The 21458-nt window shown below is 37.8% G+C and overlaps 1 protein-coding gene across 1 annotated transcript in view; it reads right to left on the reverse strand.

Annotated features, from left to right (window-relative positions):
• The window catches only part of RAVER2 (ribonucleoprotein, PTB-binding 2), a 137197-nt gene that overhangs the window by 45625 nt on the left and 70114 nt on the right, over window positions 1–21458 (reverse strand). Inside the window, exons 6-11 of the mRNA XM_006862459.1 lie at window positions 15996–16081; window positions 14144–14209; window positions 13887–13998; window positions 8385–8644; window positions 4035–4146; window positions 1774–1910 (exon numbers count right to left, since the gene is read on the reverse strand). Coding sequence (XP_006862521.1) covers window positions 1774–1910; window positions 4035–4146; window positions 8385–8644; window positions 13887–13998; window positions 14144–14209; window positions 15996–16081 — 773 coding nt within the window. The remainder of the gene's footprint in view (window positions 1–1773; window positions 1911–4034; window positions 4147–8384; window positions 8645–13886; window positions 13999–14143; window positions 14210–15995; window positions 16082–21458) is intronic.

A 21458-nucleotide genomic window follows, 5' to 3' on the forward strand; every position in this document is an offset into this window, starting at 1 on the left:
ATATATAAGTGAATACATTTCTAGTTCAAGATTATCCTTTAAATATGTCATCACCTAACTATACCATCTTCCAATCAATATGTCTCCATCTTGCCTAGAAGTATACAAGAGACTTTGCCAGATATTTAGCTAATGTCTTGCTAAGTGTCGTTGAGTCAGTTCTGAATCATAGCAACCCTGTAACAGGGTTTCCAAGGATAGGTTGGTGAGCTTGAACTGCCAACCTTGCGGTTCAAACCATATCATAGTTGATTCAAACCAACTGTGCAGTCTAGCACCTTAACCCACATATTTACAATGTCTATTTGACCTGCGTTTCTATTATCTATGCCCACAGTATATGATAAGCGACTTTACCATGTAATTTGCTAGTAATCTGGCTGTACTGTATTTACAGTGTCTACTTGACCTGTGTTTCTATTATCTATCATAAAAGTACACTCGCATTGGTGAGGCAGACACAAAGCTGCTTCCAGGAAATCAGAGCGGAGGCATGGCTCCAGAAGGCAGCCCAAAGCTGGGAAGAAGCTGTTGCTCTGTTCTGAGAAGAAATTCATTGAAAGGCTCTCATGATTAAATAGTCATAAAGTGTGCCGCAGGTCAATGTGCTGGACTGCAAGGCAGGTTTGAACTGCGAGGTCAGCGGTTCAAGTTCACCAGCCACTCCTTGAAAACCCTATACAGGGTCACTATGAGTCGGAACCAACTCAACTGCACTTAACAACAACAAAGAATAAGCTGAAGAAGAAAGAGGCAAAGCAAAACAGACATTTAAGTAATGACAAGACACAGGACATCTTTTGAATATAATACATTTTAAGTTATTGATTGATAGATTGGTCTGAAAGCAAGCAAAGTAGGGCCTATAATTATGCTTAGATTCTTTCTACATCTATAAGCACCTGTAAACCATTTTCTTGGGTTCCTCAGTCAAATAGATCTACACTAGTATATATGAGAGGTGAGCAAAGATGGAGACAAGTAACAATATAAGCGAATACAATTTCAATCACTATTAATTCAAGATTATCCTTTAAATATGTCATCACCTAACTAAACCATCTTCCAATCAATATGTCTCCATCTTGCCCACAAGTATACAAAAGACTTTGCCAGATTAGCTAATGTCCTGCTAAGTGCCATTGAGGTACTTAGTAATAGATTAGTCTTGTGGGCCATGACGCACCTACTGTATTTTTATGCAAAAAACACTTCCTATAGGTGAAAATGGAGTTCTGGTGTGGCGCTATGGGTTAATGCACCAGACTGCAGAGCCGTTTGAACTGCAAGATCACCAGCTATGAACTGCAAGGTCACCAGCTACTCCTTGGAAACCCTAAACAGGGTTGCTATGGGTCGAAATCGACTCGACAGCACTTAACAAATATGGCACTCGACAGCACTTAACAAATATGGCACTCTTATCTGCTGTCTTATTGTGAAATCAATACATGTGGATACGTTCCAATAAAACTCATTTTACAAAAATGGGGTTGCTAGATTTGATCTGTGAACTCTAGTTTGCCAAATGCTGGTGTGAAAAAAGAAGAGGTAAATGTCTAGTGTACATTGCTACTGAGGTAAATGTCTAGTGTACATTGCTACTAAACAATCTTTTGAACGTGTCCCAGAGTGTCACATGGTGAACAGAAATATTGTGCAGATCAGTGAAATTTTACATTTTGATTTTTATAATAGTATTATAGGAACTACAACTTTATATTCAGTGAACTTGGTATCTATATACATCATCACAACCTAAGAATTAGTTACCTGTGTATAGTCACCAAAAGGCTGAGAATAAACAATGCACGTTTCCAATGCACGTTGTGGTTCACTTCCCTGAGAGATTGCATCCAGAATGTTGCTTGCAATTCCTGTCTTCTGCAGAGTGGTTTTACTTGCAGAGGCTAAAGATAAAACAAATGTTTATTTAGGCTGTTTCAATAAAAATTAGGAATCCAGGTGTGGTGCTATATAGGATAAATACTTTATTGCTAACCACAAGGTCATACAGGGTTGCTGTGAGTCAGAACTGACTCAATGGCACTTTTAGAACACAAATTCTAGTTTGCCAATATATACTATCTATATTTGTTGTTATTAAGTGCCATCAAGTCGATTCCGATCCATAGCGACCCTGTATAGGACTTCCAAGGAGAAGCTGGTGAGCTTGAACCACTGACCTTGCAGTTCAAACGACTTTGCAGTCTGATGCATTAGCCCACAGCACCACACCAGGACTCCTAGGAACACAAATTCTAGTTTGCCAATATATAGTATCTATATTTATTATCCTCGGGTTAAAATAGCCTAGTTGTTATTACTTCACTCATTTGAAACAAATGAAATGGAAAATTGCCCTATGATGGTGGTGGTATGCTGTTGAGTCTCTTACGATTCACAGAGACCCTGGATGGGACTCCTGAGACTGAAAATCTTTCAGGGAGCAGAAAGTCTCATCTTTTAAGCCTCATCTTTTTCGAATTACTGATCTTGTGGTTAGCCATCCAACAGATAACCTACTACACACCACTAGAGTGCCTTTAAACAAGGCATACAAAATGTAAATTAACCATTCTTGTTGATGCAATACTGTCAATTCTTAGATTATATACAGCAAGTATGACTGACGTTAGAAACATTGTTTTAGACGTTTGCTTGCCTTTTATGAAAATTACAAATTAATGTTTAGGTGTAAGAGGATATTTACTTAAAGAGAATGAAATGAAATTCACACTTCATTTTCAATCAATTCTATTCTTCTTCACAGTTTGGAGTTCATTTTTCCAGATTTATTTTATGAATTTACACACTTGTATTTGAACATGGTCTGACACTGGAAGATCAGCAATTTAAGCCCACCAGCTGCTCTTCAGAAGCCCCCTATACAGGGTTGTATGAGTTGGAACCAACTCATTGGCACTTAACAACAATATGAACATGTAAAGATTTAGAGCTTTAAAGGATGCATACTTTGAATGGAAAAACACTTAGCAATCTGCTTTGGAGATCACATGTATGAATGAATGTAGATGCCCATCAATTTCCCTGTTGCATAGGATTGCAGGTGATGATGCCCTATTGATTTATTACCTATTTACCCATTTGCTCACTGATGAACATTATTAAGGCACTCTCCAGTTTCTCTTTATGGCAACCAGTGCTGCAGTGACTATCCCTGTGCCTTGAGCATACTACATGGGTGAGCGTCTCTAGAGAGTATATTTCAATTAAAGTTAATATACGCTGATTGAAGGTCTCAGGGGGTCTCTTCCCAAAATTAAAGAAAAATTCCACTTTTAGTAAAGCTCACGAATAGTTCTTTTTTTTTTCCTGGAATATTTTTGCTTTTTCTCTGGGATTTGTCTACTAAGTCTCTAAGAAATAAATACTCTGCATCTATTAGATTACTTAGAGGTTTAACCTCTGGTTTGGAAATACAAGTCTGTATGAATTATATATGAATTGTGGAGCGCTATGGCTCCTGGTGTGGCTCTGTGGGTTAATGCACTGGACTGCAAAGTCTATTTGAACCTCAAGGTTGGTGGTTCAAGCTCACCAGCTACTCCTCAGAAACTCTATACAGGGGTGCAATGGGTTGGAACCAACTCGAAGGCACTTAATAACATGGCTCTGTAGGATAAGTGGTGGTTCAAGCCCAGCAGCTGTTCCTTGAGAGAAAGATGAGGTTTTCTGCTATCATAAAGATTTATAGCATCAGACGCTCTCTATAGGGTTGCTATAAGCCAGAACCAACTTGACAGCACTTAGAAAAAACAACATATGAATTGCCAAACACTTACTTTGCCCCAACAACTTTTAATCCTGTCTATAATAATTCAATAAATTGATTATATTCTTAATGAAATATGTTTTCATCCAATAAAATAGTCTGTATTTTAAGTATTCCATTGATTTAGAAAATGCAGGCCATAATTTTCTAGCTAAATTTGATCAATCGGCATCATTTGCTTCCATTAATTTGGAGGTAAAGTGAAACTCCCAAATATGAATGCAGAACCCTTACTTACACGACAAGCACACACTGGGCAGTACACTCGCCAGGTTCAAGTATGGATTTTTACTGAGCCGAATTTCTTTTGGCGGTTCTCCTAAGAGTGAAGTCTGATTTTTAGAGGGAGCCTGTTTATCAAAAACAAAAAAGAGTGCATAAAGAGAGTGCATAATAAGAGGTACAAGAAAATAAAAGTGTTATTCTTCAATAAATCCAGTCTTGTGTGAGGAAAATTTGCATAATATAAATTAATGACATATTTCTGGATGTTGACTTAACTTACGAATATATTTTTTAAACTATTTTTCTAAAACCTGTTGCTGTCTAGTCAATTCCAACTTATACTGAGCCTAAAGGACAGAGTAGAACTGTCCCATGGAGTTCCCAAAGCTGTAAGTCTTTACGGAAGCAAACTGCCACATCTTTCTCCCCCAGAGGAGCTGGTAAGTTTGAACCTGTAGCATTTCAGTTGGCCACTGAGCATTCCTTCTTGACTTAACTGCAGTACCCCCAGCATTCCTTCTTTCAGAACCACAGAACTTTGTAATTAAAAGCCATATTGCCCAGTTTTGTCACTTGAACCAGGAGGGAATTAATCTTCTCAGCAAAGACCAAATCCTTAACTCTTTTCCAGGAGTAATGAATGTATCAATATTTCTTACTCAGATTTTATTTTTGACTGTATAGCTACAACGAGATGACAAAAGCAAAAGCTTATTTATCTCTGCTACTAGAAATGATACCTAATGAAATACATGGACTTCATATACTCCAACTCCTGGGCGGTACAAACAGCTAATGTATTCAGCTGCTTACCAAAAGGTCGTTAGTTCAAGACAACTCAGAGGTTCCTCAGAAAAAAGGTCTGGCAATCTACTTAAAAAAAATCAGCCACTGAAAATCCTATGGTGCTCAGTTCTACACTTACACACATGGGCTGCCATGCACTGGGGTCAACTTCAAAAGTAGCTGCTCTTTTGGAAATTCCATTTCTTTAAAATAAATGACATCACTATATTTTTATGAGGAGTTCTAGTGTGGTGCTGTAAGATAAGCACTGGACTGCTAACCACAAGGTTGGTGGCTCAAGCCTATCAGCCTATTTTCAGGAACCCTGTATAGGATCACTGTGAGTAGGAACCAACTTGACAACACTAACTTAGTGACAACACTAACTTAGTAACAACATACTTATCTATCTACTGAAGAAACACAAAATACCACATGACTACTCTGAATGTTTGGAGTCCTGGTGTGGCACTGTGGGCTAACACGTCAGACTGCAAAGTCATTTGAACTGTAAGGTCAGTGGTTCAAGCTCACCAGCTGCTCCTTTGAAACCCTATACAAGGTCGCTATGGGTTGGAATTGATTCAACGGCATTTAACAACTGTGTTTAGTAAACAGATCGTCATCCATTTTCCATTTCCATGTATTCAGTTCTTGGTTCTTTACAGAACTTATTTTCCAGATTCTGCCCCATTTTGTCTGTCCTCCTCCAGATAGTCTCTTATTTGCCTATTACTGGAACCCCCTCAAATCAAGGTTCTAGTAAGCAATTAAATACAGAGTGTATTCATATATTGTGTTTAGCTTGTTTGTTGTTGTTAATAGCTGCCAAAAAGTCAGCTCTGCCTCATGGCAACTCTATTTGCAGCTGAATGAAATACTGCATGCCCCTCAGTCACCTTCGTGATTCTGTTGACATGCTCGAGTCCACTGTGCATCCGAGTGCCTTCCAACCCAGTAGCTCATCTAGCACTACAGACTGGACAACATTTGATTGGGATCTAGAGCAGGGTTTTTTGGTGTTTTCTTTTTTTCCATTGATCTAGGCTCCTTCTTGAAAACTTGTAAGCCAGTCACTTCTTGCCTTTGTAGTCTCCCCATTTTGAGTAGCCAATGTTCAAGTTGCCCATCCCTGTCTACTCTGTGTATGGAGAGGGTGGGAATGATCCTTGCTGTAAAGATTTGTTCCCTCTTTTGAGCTACTACATCCACAGGTGTAGTCAAGTTCATCAAGTTGTATCTTTTTTCCTCTTCTTCTTCTAGTTGAGCTCTGATCATCCATCCAGTCATTGAAGCCATGTCAAGTGGGTATTATCTGCAAGTGTGGGTGTTCTTATGCATATGCCTTCTCTTATCAGCTGGATGCTTCACTCTCCACTCTGGTCCTCTGTAGCTATGTCACTGACTCTGGGCCCAAGAGTCCCCAGGTCTTGCCACACTGCTGGCCAACCAGGTCTCCAGGTTGAACATTGTAGGGCTTAGCTTGCAGCTTCATTGATGTTTTTCCCTCACTTTCCCTTATCGGTGACAAATATGGTCACCAATCAGAGCGCATGTCTGCTCATGTATTCTCATTGAGTCTTAGTCTTAGAAGTGGGTTTGCCTGAGGGGACCCGACCACTTGCCTTGATGTCTCCTGGGCAAGCAACTTGCTTTTTTTTGTAGTAATTTTAGTCGGACTGCCATTGTTTTGTATTTTTCCTGTCAGTCTTTCTTTCAAGTATCTTCTGTTCTTCACAGATCTATACGGTTTTCATTAGCTATTTTTCTTCATTAGATGACCAGACTTTTCTTCCTAGTTTGTCCTCACTTGAAAGTTCTACTGAAACCTGCTGATTGATATTTGAAATACTGGTAGTACAGCTTCATGGAGCCCTAGTGTGGCACTGTAGAATAAGTGCTGGGTTGCAAACCACAAGGTCGGTGGTTCCAATCCACCAGTCGCTCTTGGAAACCCTATATAGGGTAGCTATGAGTTGGAACTGACTTGACACCATTTAATAACTATAACAACACAGCTTCATGGTTGTGGTGGCGGTTCTGTGCTGTGGAGTCCGTTCCGATGTTCCGACCCTTAGCAACCCTGATAGGGTTTCTGAGGCTGTAAATCTTTATGGGAACAGAACACGTCATCTTTCTCCCGCAGATCAGCTGGTAGTTTCAAGCTGCTGACCTTGAGGTTAGCAGCCTGATTCGTAACCACTCCATTACCAGAGCTCCTTAGTTTCATAGCAGTCTGTAAGTCACCCCAGTAGGACTTGTAGATGGTGGTTGGTGGTTTACTCATTTACTAAGCAACTGATAGGCATGATACATTTTTTTTATATTCACTCTCTAACTGCTTTCTCAATGGATGATTGTCGAGCATATCCAAACCTCCATCTATGGCTGATGGGTTTGAACTGCCAACCTTGTGGTCAGCAGCCCAGTGCTTATCCTACAGAGTCACAACAGACTATGCCTACCTAACACCAAAATCTTAAGAATTCAATAGTATTTTGGCATTTGAATAGTACAGCTACTTAAATTTCTTCTCCACATGCTGCTCATACCTAAGTTTATACCTTTTACAACCCAAAGGATGTTTTAGGGAACAACAAACATTAAAAATATTTTATTCTATCTACTAATGATAAAATATAAACTAAGTGAAGTACTCATTAAAAACATCTAGAATTAACAGGGATCGATATTTTTAAAATAGACCAGCTTAATAAACTACGTTGATGTTTTTCAGGTAAAACAAAATTGTTTTTGTCTTTAAATATTAAAATACTATATTAATTAGGTACAGAATGTACATTAAAATAGAGTAAAATGAATGCATTATAAAGAACGGCTTTACTTACTTATGAGAAAGCTTTATAAATATCACTCTATAACTGGGTAAGTATTAATGATACTCCTAATCTTTTCCAACTACTACAATTTTCAAGTTAAACTATTTTATGACTAAACCAACTTTAAAATACTTTTGAAATATTTTCGAAAATCATGCACATCTTAAAGCTTTACAGAGAAGCAAATATATATAGTAAAGAAACCACATTCAAATTAGTTTACTTGTAACAGACTAAGTAACAGACTTAAAACCATCATTTTAGGCAATTATGTTATATATAGGTAAACTGACAAGTTACTAAGCAGAGTACTAAAATTCAGCTGGCATAATTTATCAATGGAATCCTGGTGTGGTGCTGTGGGATAAGCACTTGACCTCAAGGCCAATTTGAACCACAAGGTCGGTGGTTCAAATCTACCAGTTGCTCCTTGGAAACCCAGTAGAGAGGGTCACTATGACCTGAAGCAGACGCAAAAGCACTAATAACAAGGTAAGTTATACAAGGATCAATTTCCTTTTTAACTTGTTTATAATAATACAGGGCTGTTTCTTTTTTTCCTTTTTTTTTTTTAAAGGAATGCAACCTTCTACTTTGAGAAGTAAATATAAACTATAAAAAGTCATCACTTATTTGGCATAGCAGTTCTCTAGTTTGTAATCATATTTATAAAACTTAAGTAGGTTATAAGAGCTTTTGAAATATAAAAATATCTAAGAAACACACTGTTTTCTAACCCCTGAACTTACTTCAGTGCCTTTTGGTTGAGTTTGCTGCTGCTTATGATGTCCTGTCAGCAAGTTTCCAGTTGTAAGATTTGGAAAGCTCTGAAGATAAGCTTGCGACCCTGAGAAAGTTCCTTCTGCCATTCCCACTGTGACTGGCGGTTTCTCCTGAGTATTACTGTGCCCTGGTCCAGCTTGTCCAACAAGGAGCTGATTCGGAAAGAATGGTAATATGCCCATTCCAGCTGTTTGACCTGGAATCACATTAGATGCTTCAGTGAACCACACAAATGGAAAACGGTTTGACTTATTCACAATAGTTCTCTTGATTTTGTTAAGCTATGATTAAATACCATAAAACCTACTTTGTATCTATTAGAGAACAGTTATAGTCAAAAGGTAAGCTTAAATCATTGTAAATTAGGAGGTTCCTTTGTGCAAACACAGAGCTTCTAGAAGTACACTGTGGCTTCAAAGCCTGGAATTAAAAGATAATGGAATTTTCCCACAAACTCTCGGAACTCCCCTTGTAATGATGCTTTTCTTATTTTCAATTACTTCCAGGGTAATCTAATAATATATATTTTAATTTTGCAAGCTTAAATTGTATATTTTAGAAGTTGAGATCAAAGTTTGTCTATTTCTGGCATTCAAATTCCAATTACATTTGTTTTTATTTTGTATATCCAATGCAATACACACTTGACCATAATATCAGCTTGAACTGCAAGGTCAGCGGTTCAAACTCACTCCTCAGAAACCAGCCACTCCTCAGAAACCCTATACAGGATCACTATGAGTTGGAACTGACTCAACAGTAATTAACAACAACAACAACAACAATTACTGTAATATGCCTACTTCATGGGTATAACAAAACAACTGTAGATTTGGTTGGGAAGCTCTTGAGAGCCATTTGTGCATATCTCCTTCTATCTCTTCAGTTCAGTATAATCCTATTGATAGCTTGAAATCATCTAAGGTTAGAATATTTATATACTCAGACATACATAAATGCTGCAAAACAAAAACTTTTTTTAAAAAAAAACAAAGTAAACCTAGAGAATCAGTTTTAAACAACAGCAAACCACTAGTTTGGTACCTTGAATTTACTTGAGATGGCTTTTCTATTCAATATCTTCTTAAATACCACCAAGTGACTGGGTGGGACTATGCAAATAAGGTGTACAGGATTCTAAGTTGGGGATTGGTTAGTTTTGCCCTTCAACTAGGTTTTACATCTCAGAAACAGAAGAGCCTAGGACCATGAATAAGGAAGAGCATGAGTAGAGTGTGAGATCCCTACCTAGAAAAATGGCGACAACAGAGGTGATGCAGAGGTGACGGCAGAGTCGGTGGCATGGAGAGACTGAGCAGCTGTAGGCCCATGGACTAAGTAAAGCTAAGTGCCTACGGACAGGGGAATGTGCCCTTTGGCCACTCACAGACTGGCTAAAAGAACTTTGTAACATTTGCTTTAACAGGGCAGGGACCAAGGGGCCACATGGCTGAGAGGGTGAAGACAAGAGTGAGGCATGCCTGTAGTATGGCAGACAAGAGGTGTCCCTGACTGGAGAATTCCTGCATCCTGAGTTGGTTTTGGTCTTGAATTGTACCCTGTTCACTTCCTTAATAAACCCCATAATCGTGAGTATTGTTATAAATTCTGTTTGGCCATTGCAATGAATTATTGAAGCCAAGAGTGCTGTGGGAAGAATGGTTGATGTCAGAACAGAGCAAAGAAGGTTGTAGGGTGGAAGCATGTTTGACCTCAGCTTCATAGGAATTGGCCTTGGGCTGCTTTTGAGTTTGATTCTCTTTTCTCCCATTGTGAAGCCAAGGGTAGTCAGACATGGTTCCCACCTGGTTTTTCAAACTCATTAAACAATATTTCTGAATAGATAAGCAACACATTTAGAAGATGAATGATTATTTTAAAGCTGGGTACACTAAGAAATTCTGGAAGAAATTTTCTAATTGGAAAATTCTGAATCATTCCGCTTTTTAAAATCTATTGTTGTTAAGTGCCATTGAGTCAGAACCAACCCATAGTGACCCTGTATAGGGTTTCCAAAGAGCAGCTGGTGAGTTTGAACTCCCAAACTTGCAGTTCAAATGGCTTTGCAGTCTGGTGCATTAATCCACAGCTCCATACCAGGACTCCTTTAAAACCTATAGGCTAGAGTTAAATGAAAAGAGCTAGTTTTGAAAACTACTTAACAAATATTTAAAATTATTTTTAATCCAAACATTTAAAGATAATTACTTCAGTTCTCCTCTCTTTTAGTAATATATTTCATTATAATGCCATTTTATAAATTGTGCTATTAAGTGACTTTGAGTCAATTTAAGTGACCCTACGTATGGGGTGTCCAAGGAATGACTGGTAGGTTTGAATCACTGACCTTTCAGTTAGCAGCCGAGTGTTTATCTTTCAGAGGATGAATTTAAAGGATTAAGATTGGATAGTTATTCTAAACTATCAGTTAGAATAATAAAAAATCTTATTGTTATAGTACCCTGCCTCATAGCAATTCAGGGCAGTATAACAGGGAAAAAAAAGGATAAATGCATTTACAATATATTATGTGAAAATATCTCCAAAATAACTAAGTAAATTTATAACTAAAAATCTCTGATATAATGTTTAAATTGAAAATCAAGTTAAAGTCTAACAATGAAGATATCTGATTAAATTTGGTTCCACACCAAAGTGCCAGAAGTGTTAAGTGCTATTGAGTCAATTCTGACTCATTAGCAACCCTGTCTAACAGAGTTTCCAAGGGATGGGTGAAGAGCTTGGACTGCCGACCTTGCAGTCTAGCACATTAACTGGCAGCGTCACATCAGGACTCCTAAAGTGTTAGTAAAAAGAGAAAAAAATTGTGTAAGTGGCTCAAGTCGGTTCTGACTCATAGTGAGCTTGTATAGGGTTTCTGAGGAGCAGCTGGTGGGTTTGAACTGCTACCCTTGTGATTAGCAGTCCAGAGAAAGCATGTAACCTTAATTGAGAAAAGCAACTACTCCTCATTGTTGACTACCTCCTTTCTGACATTTTTTCGTTTACGACAATTCTGGAAAAATTCTCTGGTAGCATAGTGGTTACGAATTGGGCTGCAAGCTGCAAGGTCAGCAGTTCGAAACTACCAGCTGTTCTGTGGGAGAAAGATGAAGCTTTCTGCTCCCGTAAAGATTTACAGCCTCGGAAATCCTGTACTTGGTCGCTATGAGTCGGAACCGACTCCACGGCACTTAACAACAACAACAACATGTCTTATGGTCCAGACCTAACACAGGACCACAGCTGGACCCGAGTGTCCTCTGCAGGCCACCCCAAATAATAACTGGAGACCCCAGTGATGACTGGGCCCTGAGGGACAGTGGTTGACCAACTGCAGGATGCCTTCTCTGATTCATGTGCATATCAGTCTGGTCATGGAGGACATGGGCTGATGGCAGGATGACACAAGGTCAGGTGAGGGAAGGAATGGGTGGGAGGGGAGCAAAGGGGCCTGTCCGAGGTTGCCAATTTAAAGATAAGATACAGAAACCAAACTAGATTCATTTTAATACTAAGTCTGACAAACACTAAGCCTACAAATAAGAATGATATGTACACTATGCTTCATTCAAAATATTAACACTCCTGATAAATTGCAAGTTAATTTCAGGTAGTTCAAGGCTATATAGTTGGACTCCTGGTGTGGTGCTGTGGGCTAATGCACAAGGTCGATTTGAACTGCAAGGTCCACAGTTCAAGCTCACCAGCTGCTCCTTGGAAACTCTATACAATGTCGCCATGAGTCAGTATTGACTCGATGGCACTTAACTTGATGGCACTTAACAACAACAACAATATAAAGAGTTCTTTCAATAAATTCCTTGATGATACAAATTACTCATCACTTAATTATATGTAAATGATCACAGTGTTCTTAAAGAGGCACATACTAAAGCAAAGGGCTCATTTAATCTGACACAAATAACTATTTACATAGGCTTCTAGTTGCTACAAATGGAATTTTTAGAAAGAAGGATCATCATGCCATAAAACTCTTATTGTATACAGGCTTGTTTACATAATGGTTTAACTACTGTCCATTTTTTGATTCTAACAGAATTGACTGAGGCTTGCTATATGTTAGTTTCACGTATAAGAAGCTACATTGTTGTTGTTGTTAGGTGCCATCGAGTCAGTACTGACCCATAGAGACCTTATGCACAGCAGAATGAAACACTGCCCAATCCTGGGCTAACCTCACCACTCTTGCCACAGAAGCTACCTACATAAGATACCGTTATTTAATTATTTTTAAAATTCCTGGTAGGTACTCACTCTGTTTTCTCTCAGTATGTTCACTTCTAAGCAAATTGTAGGTGTGCTTCTAACCAAAAGTGCCTTTCAAAATCACCTTTCAAAATCACATTCAAGTAAGAAATTTTGGTATCCCACCATACTCCTGGAGTGCTGGTAAAGGAGCTCTGGGTAGCGTAGTGGTTACGAATTGGGCTGCTAATCTCAAGGTCAGCAGTTTGAAACTACCAGCGGCTCCGCGGGAGAAAGATGAGGCTTTCTGCTCCCGTAAAAATTTACAGCCTCAAAAACCCCATACAGACAGGGTCGCTATAAGTCGGAACTGACTCCATGGCATATAACAACCACCACCACCATACTCCTGGTGTGGTGCTATGGGTTAATGCGCCAGACTGCAAAGCCGTGTGAACTACAAGGTCGGTGGTTCAAGCTCACCAGTCGCTCCTCGGAAACCCTATATAGGGTCCCTATGGGTCAGAACTGACTCTACGGCACTTAATAACAACCATACTCCTGTTTTTCTAAAAATCCATATATATTATTGTTAAGTGCTGTTAAATTGGTTCTATTTATGTTTAATTCTGTCAAGTTTTTCAGAAGCATGTCATACATATATTGTTTTCTTCTACTAATTTAGAGATCATACACACAAATCAAGCTGAAATTTTACAAATACAAGTTGTTCCTTTTATAAAAGCTGAGGGTTCCCTATGCCGGCAAACACTAAATGGATTATATATGAACTGTCCTGTCAGCCCAGCAGGCAGCATGTCAGTGTCAAAGATCTGTTTCCTCACCTCATACTGCTGTGGGCCTTCATAAAATATTACATAAAATATTAACACACATCCAACAGGGAAACTCTGACCACGGCATCAAAGCAGGTCCATCAATAACTTTGAACTGCAAGGTTGGCGGTTCAAGCTCACTTAGTCGTGCCTTGGAAACCCTATATAGGGTCACTATGGGTCGGAACCAACTCAATGACACTTAACAACAACAACAAATCAGTAAATTATCAACAGTTTCCTAATACTAAAAATAGAAAAAGCCTGTATCTTACCTCAATAAAATAAATAAAGAAGGAAAAGTCAAGAAGCTTTCTGAAGTTTTAAATGACTGAATAAAACTCAAATTTGACCTTTCTGTAAATGAAAGTTCAAACCTCAAATCTGATTGATCAGGAAATACTCATTTACTTTTCTGTGCATCTCCATGGGGTCCCAACTCTGTTTTCAATGGAAGGGCTGACCCTAGTCCTAGTGCAGTTTGAAGTACCATAGCTGGGGGTTCTCCAAGTAAGCCAGGTTTCTGCAAAAGAAGGAAAAACAAAAAAAGATTTCCAACCACATGGCAATAAGATATAACATCATAAAATGGGTATATACTCACAACTAATCTATTCAACAGCCTGATCTTAAGAAGGAATTGAGTTTCAAAATACGACTATACTTACATTATTAGTTTGGATATTTTCAAACTTCATTAATTGCTGTTGTGCCAATGGTACATGAGAAAGATTCTGAAGGAATAAATTAGAAGTATTACCCATGACTGAGCTCTGTAAAAATGATAAAACACTGAGTTAGCTTCATTATGAGAAAATTACTTGTTGAATAACCCAATTCATTTTAAACTTCATTTCTACAGTGATCTGAGCAAAAGCAACAGTTTTGTTTTGTTTTTATTATCCTACTGTCTAACTTCAGGCAATGCTAATTAATCCCTCTAATATATGACTATGTAGTCTGGAGGCTAATTCCATACCCATTCTTTTCTGTCTTCTTTCCTCTTTCTCTCACCCTTTCGGCTTCAGAGACACTATCTTCATTTATTTATTCACCTGATTACTCAACAAATATTTGTTGAGCATTTTCTGTGTGCTACGCATTGAACTGGGCCATTAGAAATACAGCAATATGTTCTGTTTTCATAGATTTTGTAATCTCCTGGTGATGGGAGGCATTCATTAATCAAAAACATAAATAAGTACAAATGGTGATGAAGATTCAAAGGAAGCATATAAGGAACTATGAAAACACATAGTGAGAGGAGTTAGTTTAGATGGGAAAGTTAAGGAAGGTTTTCTTATGGAACTCACTCTTGAACTGAAATGTGAAGGTGCACAAGAAAAAATGAGAAGATTGGGAGAATTACTGGGTGTTGGGGCAGGAAGCATTCTAGGTAGAAGAAACAGCAGGAGCAAAGACCTGTGGAGGTGGGAACAAGGTCCCAATTCGAGGACCAACAAGTACTGAGGAACAGTGATGAGCAATTTGCTTAAGAGGTAGGGAAAGCCAGATTGTACAGGGTCATCAAGGCAAAAGCATTTTAGTTTTCAATCCTAAAACAATAGGAACATACTCAGTACTGTGATCTCCTCTTCTCCTAGTACGCTTCACAACTTACTGTAATTAATTGTTTAATGATTATTTCCTTTACTGGTTGAATTTCTTAAGAATAGGGACTATGAATGTTTTTTCCTTGATGTTCGTTAGCTTTAATATCTAGTAATATCTTAGTATATTTTAAGTTCAAAATAAAATATGTGAACTAAATGAGTGAATAAAAAACCATATAATGCATCACAGGTCCTATGTAAGATATTCAGAATATTTTTTAAATGAATAAAAGATAAACATTTTCCTTACAAAGCTATGTTCAGGATCAGACATTCATTCATGCAACTTAAATTAAAAACTTATTACATTTGAATTTTGATTTGTTCTTAGGATTTCTACAAAGATACAGCCATAAACAGATCCTAAAATGAATGAGTCAAGTCTATCATCAATATAGTGGTTATTTGTATATACAAACATAGTTTTTAAATGCTTATCTGATAAATATAAGAAAAACATTCATTACTCTCCTAAATAGATTATTTTGCATAACATTGACTAAATCTTTAGAATGAAATATTATTGCTTATTTTTTTCTTTCTGTAAATATTTTTTAAAGTTAAGACCACATAAAGAAGCCTTGTTTTCATCTAATAATTTATTTCTAGGAAAACATACACTGTAAATATGCCATAATGTATACATCGTCCTCTATGAATACTCTATAAATAGCAATCAATCTAATGTCTATACATACAATTATGATACCTTAATAATGCAGTTACAATGGTGACATCTCTGATCTAATGTTCTGATCATTTTTTATAGAGCTTTACTTTTTACTAAGGTTTTATTATTTTTCTTAAAGAAATACTCATTTAACTTCCTGAAAACTTTACTGGTAAGAACAAACAAAATATTCACTCCAAAGTTTTGATGCTTCAGTACTAGATGCTATTCATGTACCTGGTGTGCTCTATTCAAATGTAAAAATGCGGGGGAGATGGATGGATTCATCAGATGTGGCAAGCTGTGAGGTGTTCCAAGAACTGCTTTAAGAAAATAAAAGTAAAAATTTAACTTTATGATATATATGGAATTAAAAAAAAAAACAAAAAACCTAAAACAAGCTCCAAAAAGGGTCAATGACTATTTTCACTAAACTTTTAACAAGTTCACGGGAAGGTCAATGACATACTGACTTTATCATTGGTCAAAAACTACAGGCTCCTTTTCTTATAATTCAACCCTGGAATTTGTGTTATTGAAGGAATGCCAATACCTTCAAAGATAATGGTCAAATGCCAAACCAAGGCTTCCTCTTGGCTAGGGCTGAGAGCAACAAACTGAGCCCATCTTTTAACAAGTATTATACTGATCAAACCCATGTGTGTAGGCAATTTTGGTGGAGAATAAAGGAAGAAACAAAATACAATCGATCCTTGAGAAGTTTACAGTCCAGCTGAAAAGATACTCCGTCTTAGATAATATAAAACACAGTAAAAGGAACAACAACATAAAATACAGTTGGGAAGTCAAAGAGTCCAAAAATCAGAGTACATTTTATTAAAAAAAAAAATTTTCAGGACAGAGAATACTACTGTTATAACATAAAAAAGGAAACACCATGAGATAGGAAATTTATCGAGCCATTTTATCTATTTATTATAAAGTCGCTAGAAAGAGCTATGGAGAGTGTGGTGGCTTGAGGCACTGTTTCAGCCCACCAGTTATTCCACAGAAGAAAGATGAAGCTTTCTACTCCCACAAAGATTTACCACCTTACAAACCCTATACAAGTTGGACTCAACTCAATGGCACATAACAACAGCAGGAATGTGCAACAATTAACTAGAATCACAGAAATATAGGACTTAATAAAGTACTTCCAAAAACACATCAGGATATAAAAAAATTGAAATATATTATGTTCCTTACAAGTTCAGCCATGCTTTAAAATTTTGATTTCAAGAAACTTATTATTTGCCTAGGGAGTCTATTATATCTTTGGAAAACTGACTCCTAGAAAGGCTATTTTTTTCAGAATGAATCCAATTTCCATAAGGCTGATGGGGAAGATTACATCATTAGAAAGAGTCCCTTATTAGGGAACCAAAAACCACACCAGTTTCCAATGAGTCAGTTCCAACTCAGGATAGCCCTGTGTGTATCAGAGTAGAACTGAGTTCCTTATGGTTGTCAATAGCTACGACCCTTTGCAAGTAGATAACCAGGCTTTCCTCCAGAGTTCCCTGGGTGAATTCAAATCACCAATTTTCCAGTTAGTAGCAGAGCTCATAATCATTTCTGTAACACAGAAAAACACCTTTTTGTTTGTTTTTTATATTTTGAAATTGAATTCCATTCTTTATATTGTTGTTGTTATGTGCCGTGGAGTCAGTTCCAACTCATAGCGACCCTGTACAGGGTTTCCGAGGCTGTAAATCTTTACAGGAGCAGAAAGCCTCATCTTTCTCCCGCGGAACAGCTGGTAGTTTCAAACTGCTGATCGTGAGATTAGCACTATGATTAGCACCAGAGCTCCTACTCCTAATTACATAAATTAGGACGAAAATGCAAAAATGTAAATGACAAAGCCCTCAATTTATCATCTATGCAGGATAAATGAAAACGTCCTCTTCCAAAATATTCTGGGAACCACAAATGAGAGATGCCCAAATATCCTTTAAATATTACATTAAAGGCATAGATTATTGATGAAGCACACAGTAGGACTACTATAAACATGAGGGGGAAAATTCCAAGATAACCTAACATGCCAATCCACTGGAAACTTATAAGATATTTTAATTAATACTGGTAGCGTAGTGGTTTCGAATCGGGCTGTGAACCACAGGTCAGCAGTTCGAAACTACCAGCTGTTCCATGGGAGAAAGATGAGGCTTTCTGCTCCCGTAAAGATTTACAGCCTCGGAAACCCTGTGCAGGGTCGCTATGAGTCAGAAACGACTCCCTGGTATATAACAACAACAATAACAACAAATACATAAAGGTATCTTAACGTTGTTGTTGTTAAGTGCTCTCCAGTCGCTTCCAACTCCTAGCAACACTATATGCACAACAGAATACAACACCGCCCTATCCTGTACCGCCTCACAATTGTTAAAGTCCACTGCTGCTGCCAATTCCTTGAGGGTCTTCCTCTCCTTCACTGGCCATCCACATTACCAAGCATCATGTCCTTTTCCAGGGAACAGTTCCATTGAATAACATGTAAAAGGTATGAGAGACGTGAAGTCTGGACACACCCTGGTTTCTAAGGACTATTCTGGTTGTACTCCTTCCAATGTAATTTGTTTGTTCTTCTGGCAGTCTATGGTACTTTATCTTCCAGCACCATAACTAAAATGCACTATTTCTTCAAAGGTCTTCCTTATTCACTGTTCAACTTTCACATGCATATGAAGTGACTGAAAATACCAGGGCTTGGGTCAGGCACAACTCAGTCCTCAAACTGATAGTTTTGCTCTTGGACACTTTAAAAAGGTCTTGTGCAGCAGGTTTGCATAATGCAAATGTCTTCTGATTTCTTGTCTTCTGCTACCATGAGTGTTGACTGTGGATCCAAGCAAAATGAAATCTTTGACAATTTCAGTATTTTCTCCTTTTAGGTATGACGCTGTAGGATCAGCACTGGACTGTGAACTACAACATGGGTAATTCAAACCTTCCAGCTGCTTCTAGGAAACCCTATACAGGGTAGCTATGAGTCAGAGCCAACTCATATCCATTAGCTAATTTCATGGTATGTATTACAAGATATGCATGGTCTAAGTCTGTGAGTGGGGATTAAACATAGGTAGTCTATAGAGAATTAATGATATGTACCTGCTTATATGCATGGGGACATGCTTTGTATGCACGATTATACATAGATAGTATATGATGGGGAGTACCATTATATGCACGAATTACATAGCGCCACAGGCGCTATGCGTTTTATGTGAACAAGGAGTAGTTTAAGTAGAATATCAGCTTTGGGTGTTGATGGTGGGGCTGTAGCCCTCTCCTTGATGTCCTAGGGAAAAGTTTTTTCCATTGGTGGTTTACAAGACCACTGTAATAGTTATACTACTGGGACTCTTCATTTTAATAGTCGGTTTTCAATTATGCTTGAGACTGGTATTAGAACAAGGATAATAGTGAAGTATAAGATTGAGGCTAATTGTCCAATGATGATAAATGGGTGTTCAACTGGTTGGCCTCCAATTCATGTGAGAGTAAAAAGGTCTGCTACTAGAATTCAGAATAAACAAGGACTAAGGCGTCGGAATATTAGGCTACGTTGATGGGACATATGTAAAAGGGGGAATGCGGCTAAAATAAGGATTGAAAATACGAGGGCTAGGACTCCTCCGAGTTTATTTGGAATGGAGCGGAGGATGGCGTATGCAAATAGGAAGTATCATTCTGGTTTAATGTGTGGTGGCGTGTTGAGTGGGTTTGCTGGGATGTAGTTATCTGGATCTCCTAGTAAACAACTACAAAAAATCACGATGTTACTTACTGCTCCAGTTGTGAGGATTTTTGTTTTCTTTACATTACAGTGCAATCCACACTGAGGGCTGTGGTCTTTGATCTTCATCACTGAGTATTTTAAGACCTCTTGGCTTCCAGCAAGCAAGGTTGTATCATCTGCATACCACAGGTTGTTAATGAGTCTTCCTCCAATCCTGATGCCACATTCTTCTTCATATAATCCAGTTTCTTGGATTACTTGCTCAGCATACAGACTGAATAAATACGTTGAAAGGATACAACCCTGGCACACACATTTCCTGATTTCAAACCATGCAGTGTCCCCTCGTTCTACTCTAACAAAATTCTACATAACAGTTTCTTCATGAGCACCATCAAGTGTTCTGGAATAACTATTCTTCACAATGTTTTCCACGCTTGTTATGGTTCCACACAGTCAAAAGCCTTTGCATAGAAAACATCTTTCTGATATTCTCCGTTTTTAGCCACTTCAATAACAACATTCCTGATGTTCACATGAATCAAAAGAAAGCCTGAATGGTTATATTGATGTAAATTTCAGAACAAAGAATACTATTAGGAATAAAGATAAATGACCGTCTTTACTCCTGGTAATTTCTTTGTTCTGACATTTCATAATTCCATAATTAAAAGGGATCATATCACTAAGAAGATACACTGAATAACAAAATACATAAAGTAAAAACTGATTGAGCGAAAAGAAAAAGCAGACAAATCCATAATTATGGTTAGATATTTTAATACCCTATTCTCTTTTTCAGGAAGTCACTGTATTTTGTTATAAAACACAAATATATATTAGTCACAGAGTACTGGTGTGGCACTGTGGGTTAAGGTACTGAACTGCAAGATCAGTTTGAAAAGCAAAGTTTGTGGTTCAAACTCCCCAGCCAATCCTAGGAAACCCTACACAGGATAGCTATGAGTCAGAACCAACTCAAAAGCACTTAACAACAACAACAACAACAACAACAGCAATATTATTCACAACTTTAATTGAACACAATGTTGTCCTGTTTCAAACAATAAAAACCAGAAACAAAACATTCAAAAAATGTTCACAGCTAACTTAACCTTCCTTAACCTCTTGGCTAGGTCCTATTGTGCTTCATTCCTATTAACAGAATAAACTGAGATAAAATCAGTAAGGATATTGAATGCTCCAACAGCACTATCAACCCAAATCATCTAATTGACATTTTCAAAACATACCACCCAACAACAACAGAACACATATTCTTAAGTGCAGATAGAACATGTGCCAATATAGTCTATATTCTGGCCCAGGAAACAATATTCAATACAGCTAAAAGAGTTTCAATCATACAAAATATGTTCGCTGACTACAGTTAAATTAAAATAGCTAAATAGCATATAAAATAAATCCCAAGTATATATAATTGTGGAGCTCTGGTGTGACGCGGTGGGTTAATGCGTCAGACTGCAAAGTCATTTGAACTGCAGGGTTGGTGGTTCAAGCTCACCAGCTGCTCCCTAGAAACCCTCTACAGGATTGCTATGGGTCAGGATCAACTTGATGGCACTTAACAACAACATATATAATTGTATTTTAAATTGTCCATGGATGAAAGAAAAAATTAAACTAGAAAATACCGTGTATTTTGAACAGAATGAAAATGAAAACATGAGACATCAAAAGTTGTTTAGAGGACAAGAAAGGGAAGAGGAATGGATTAACAAGGTGGATGGGTGAACATTTAGGCAGGTTTGCATGGGCTAAGTGGGACAGAGGTAAATAGTGATGTATGCACAACCTTGGAACAACAGGGCTCCGGGAAACAGGGATTGAGGTATGGTTTGTATGGGTAAAAAGGGGGAAACAATGTTAAGATGCTTGGCTGTCTTTTGAATCTTGGTTTCTCTTGCCTACTATTGTAAAACAGACAC

The sequence above is a fragment of the Chrysochloris asiatica genome, unplaced genomic scaffold (assembly GCF_000296735.1).
Source record: "Chrysochloris asiatica unplaced genomic scaffold, ChrAsi1.0 scaffold00048, whole genome shotgun sequence".
NCBI classification, from domain to species: domain Eukaryota; kingdom Metazoa; phylum Chordata; class Mammalia; order Afrosoricida; family Chrysochloridae; genus Chrysochloris; species Chrysochloris asiatica.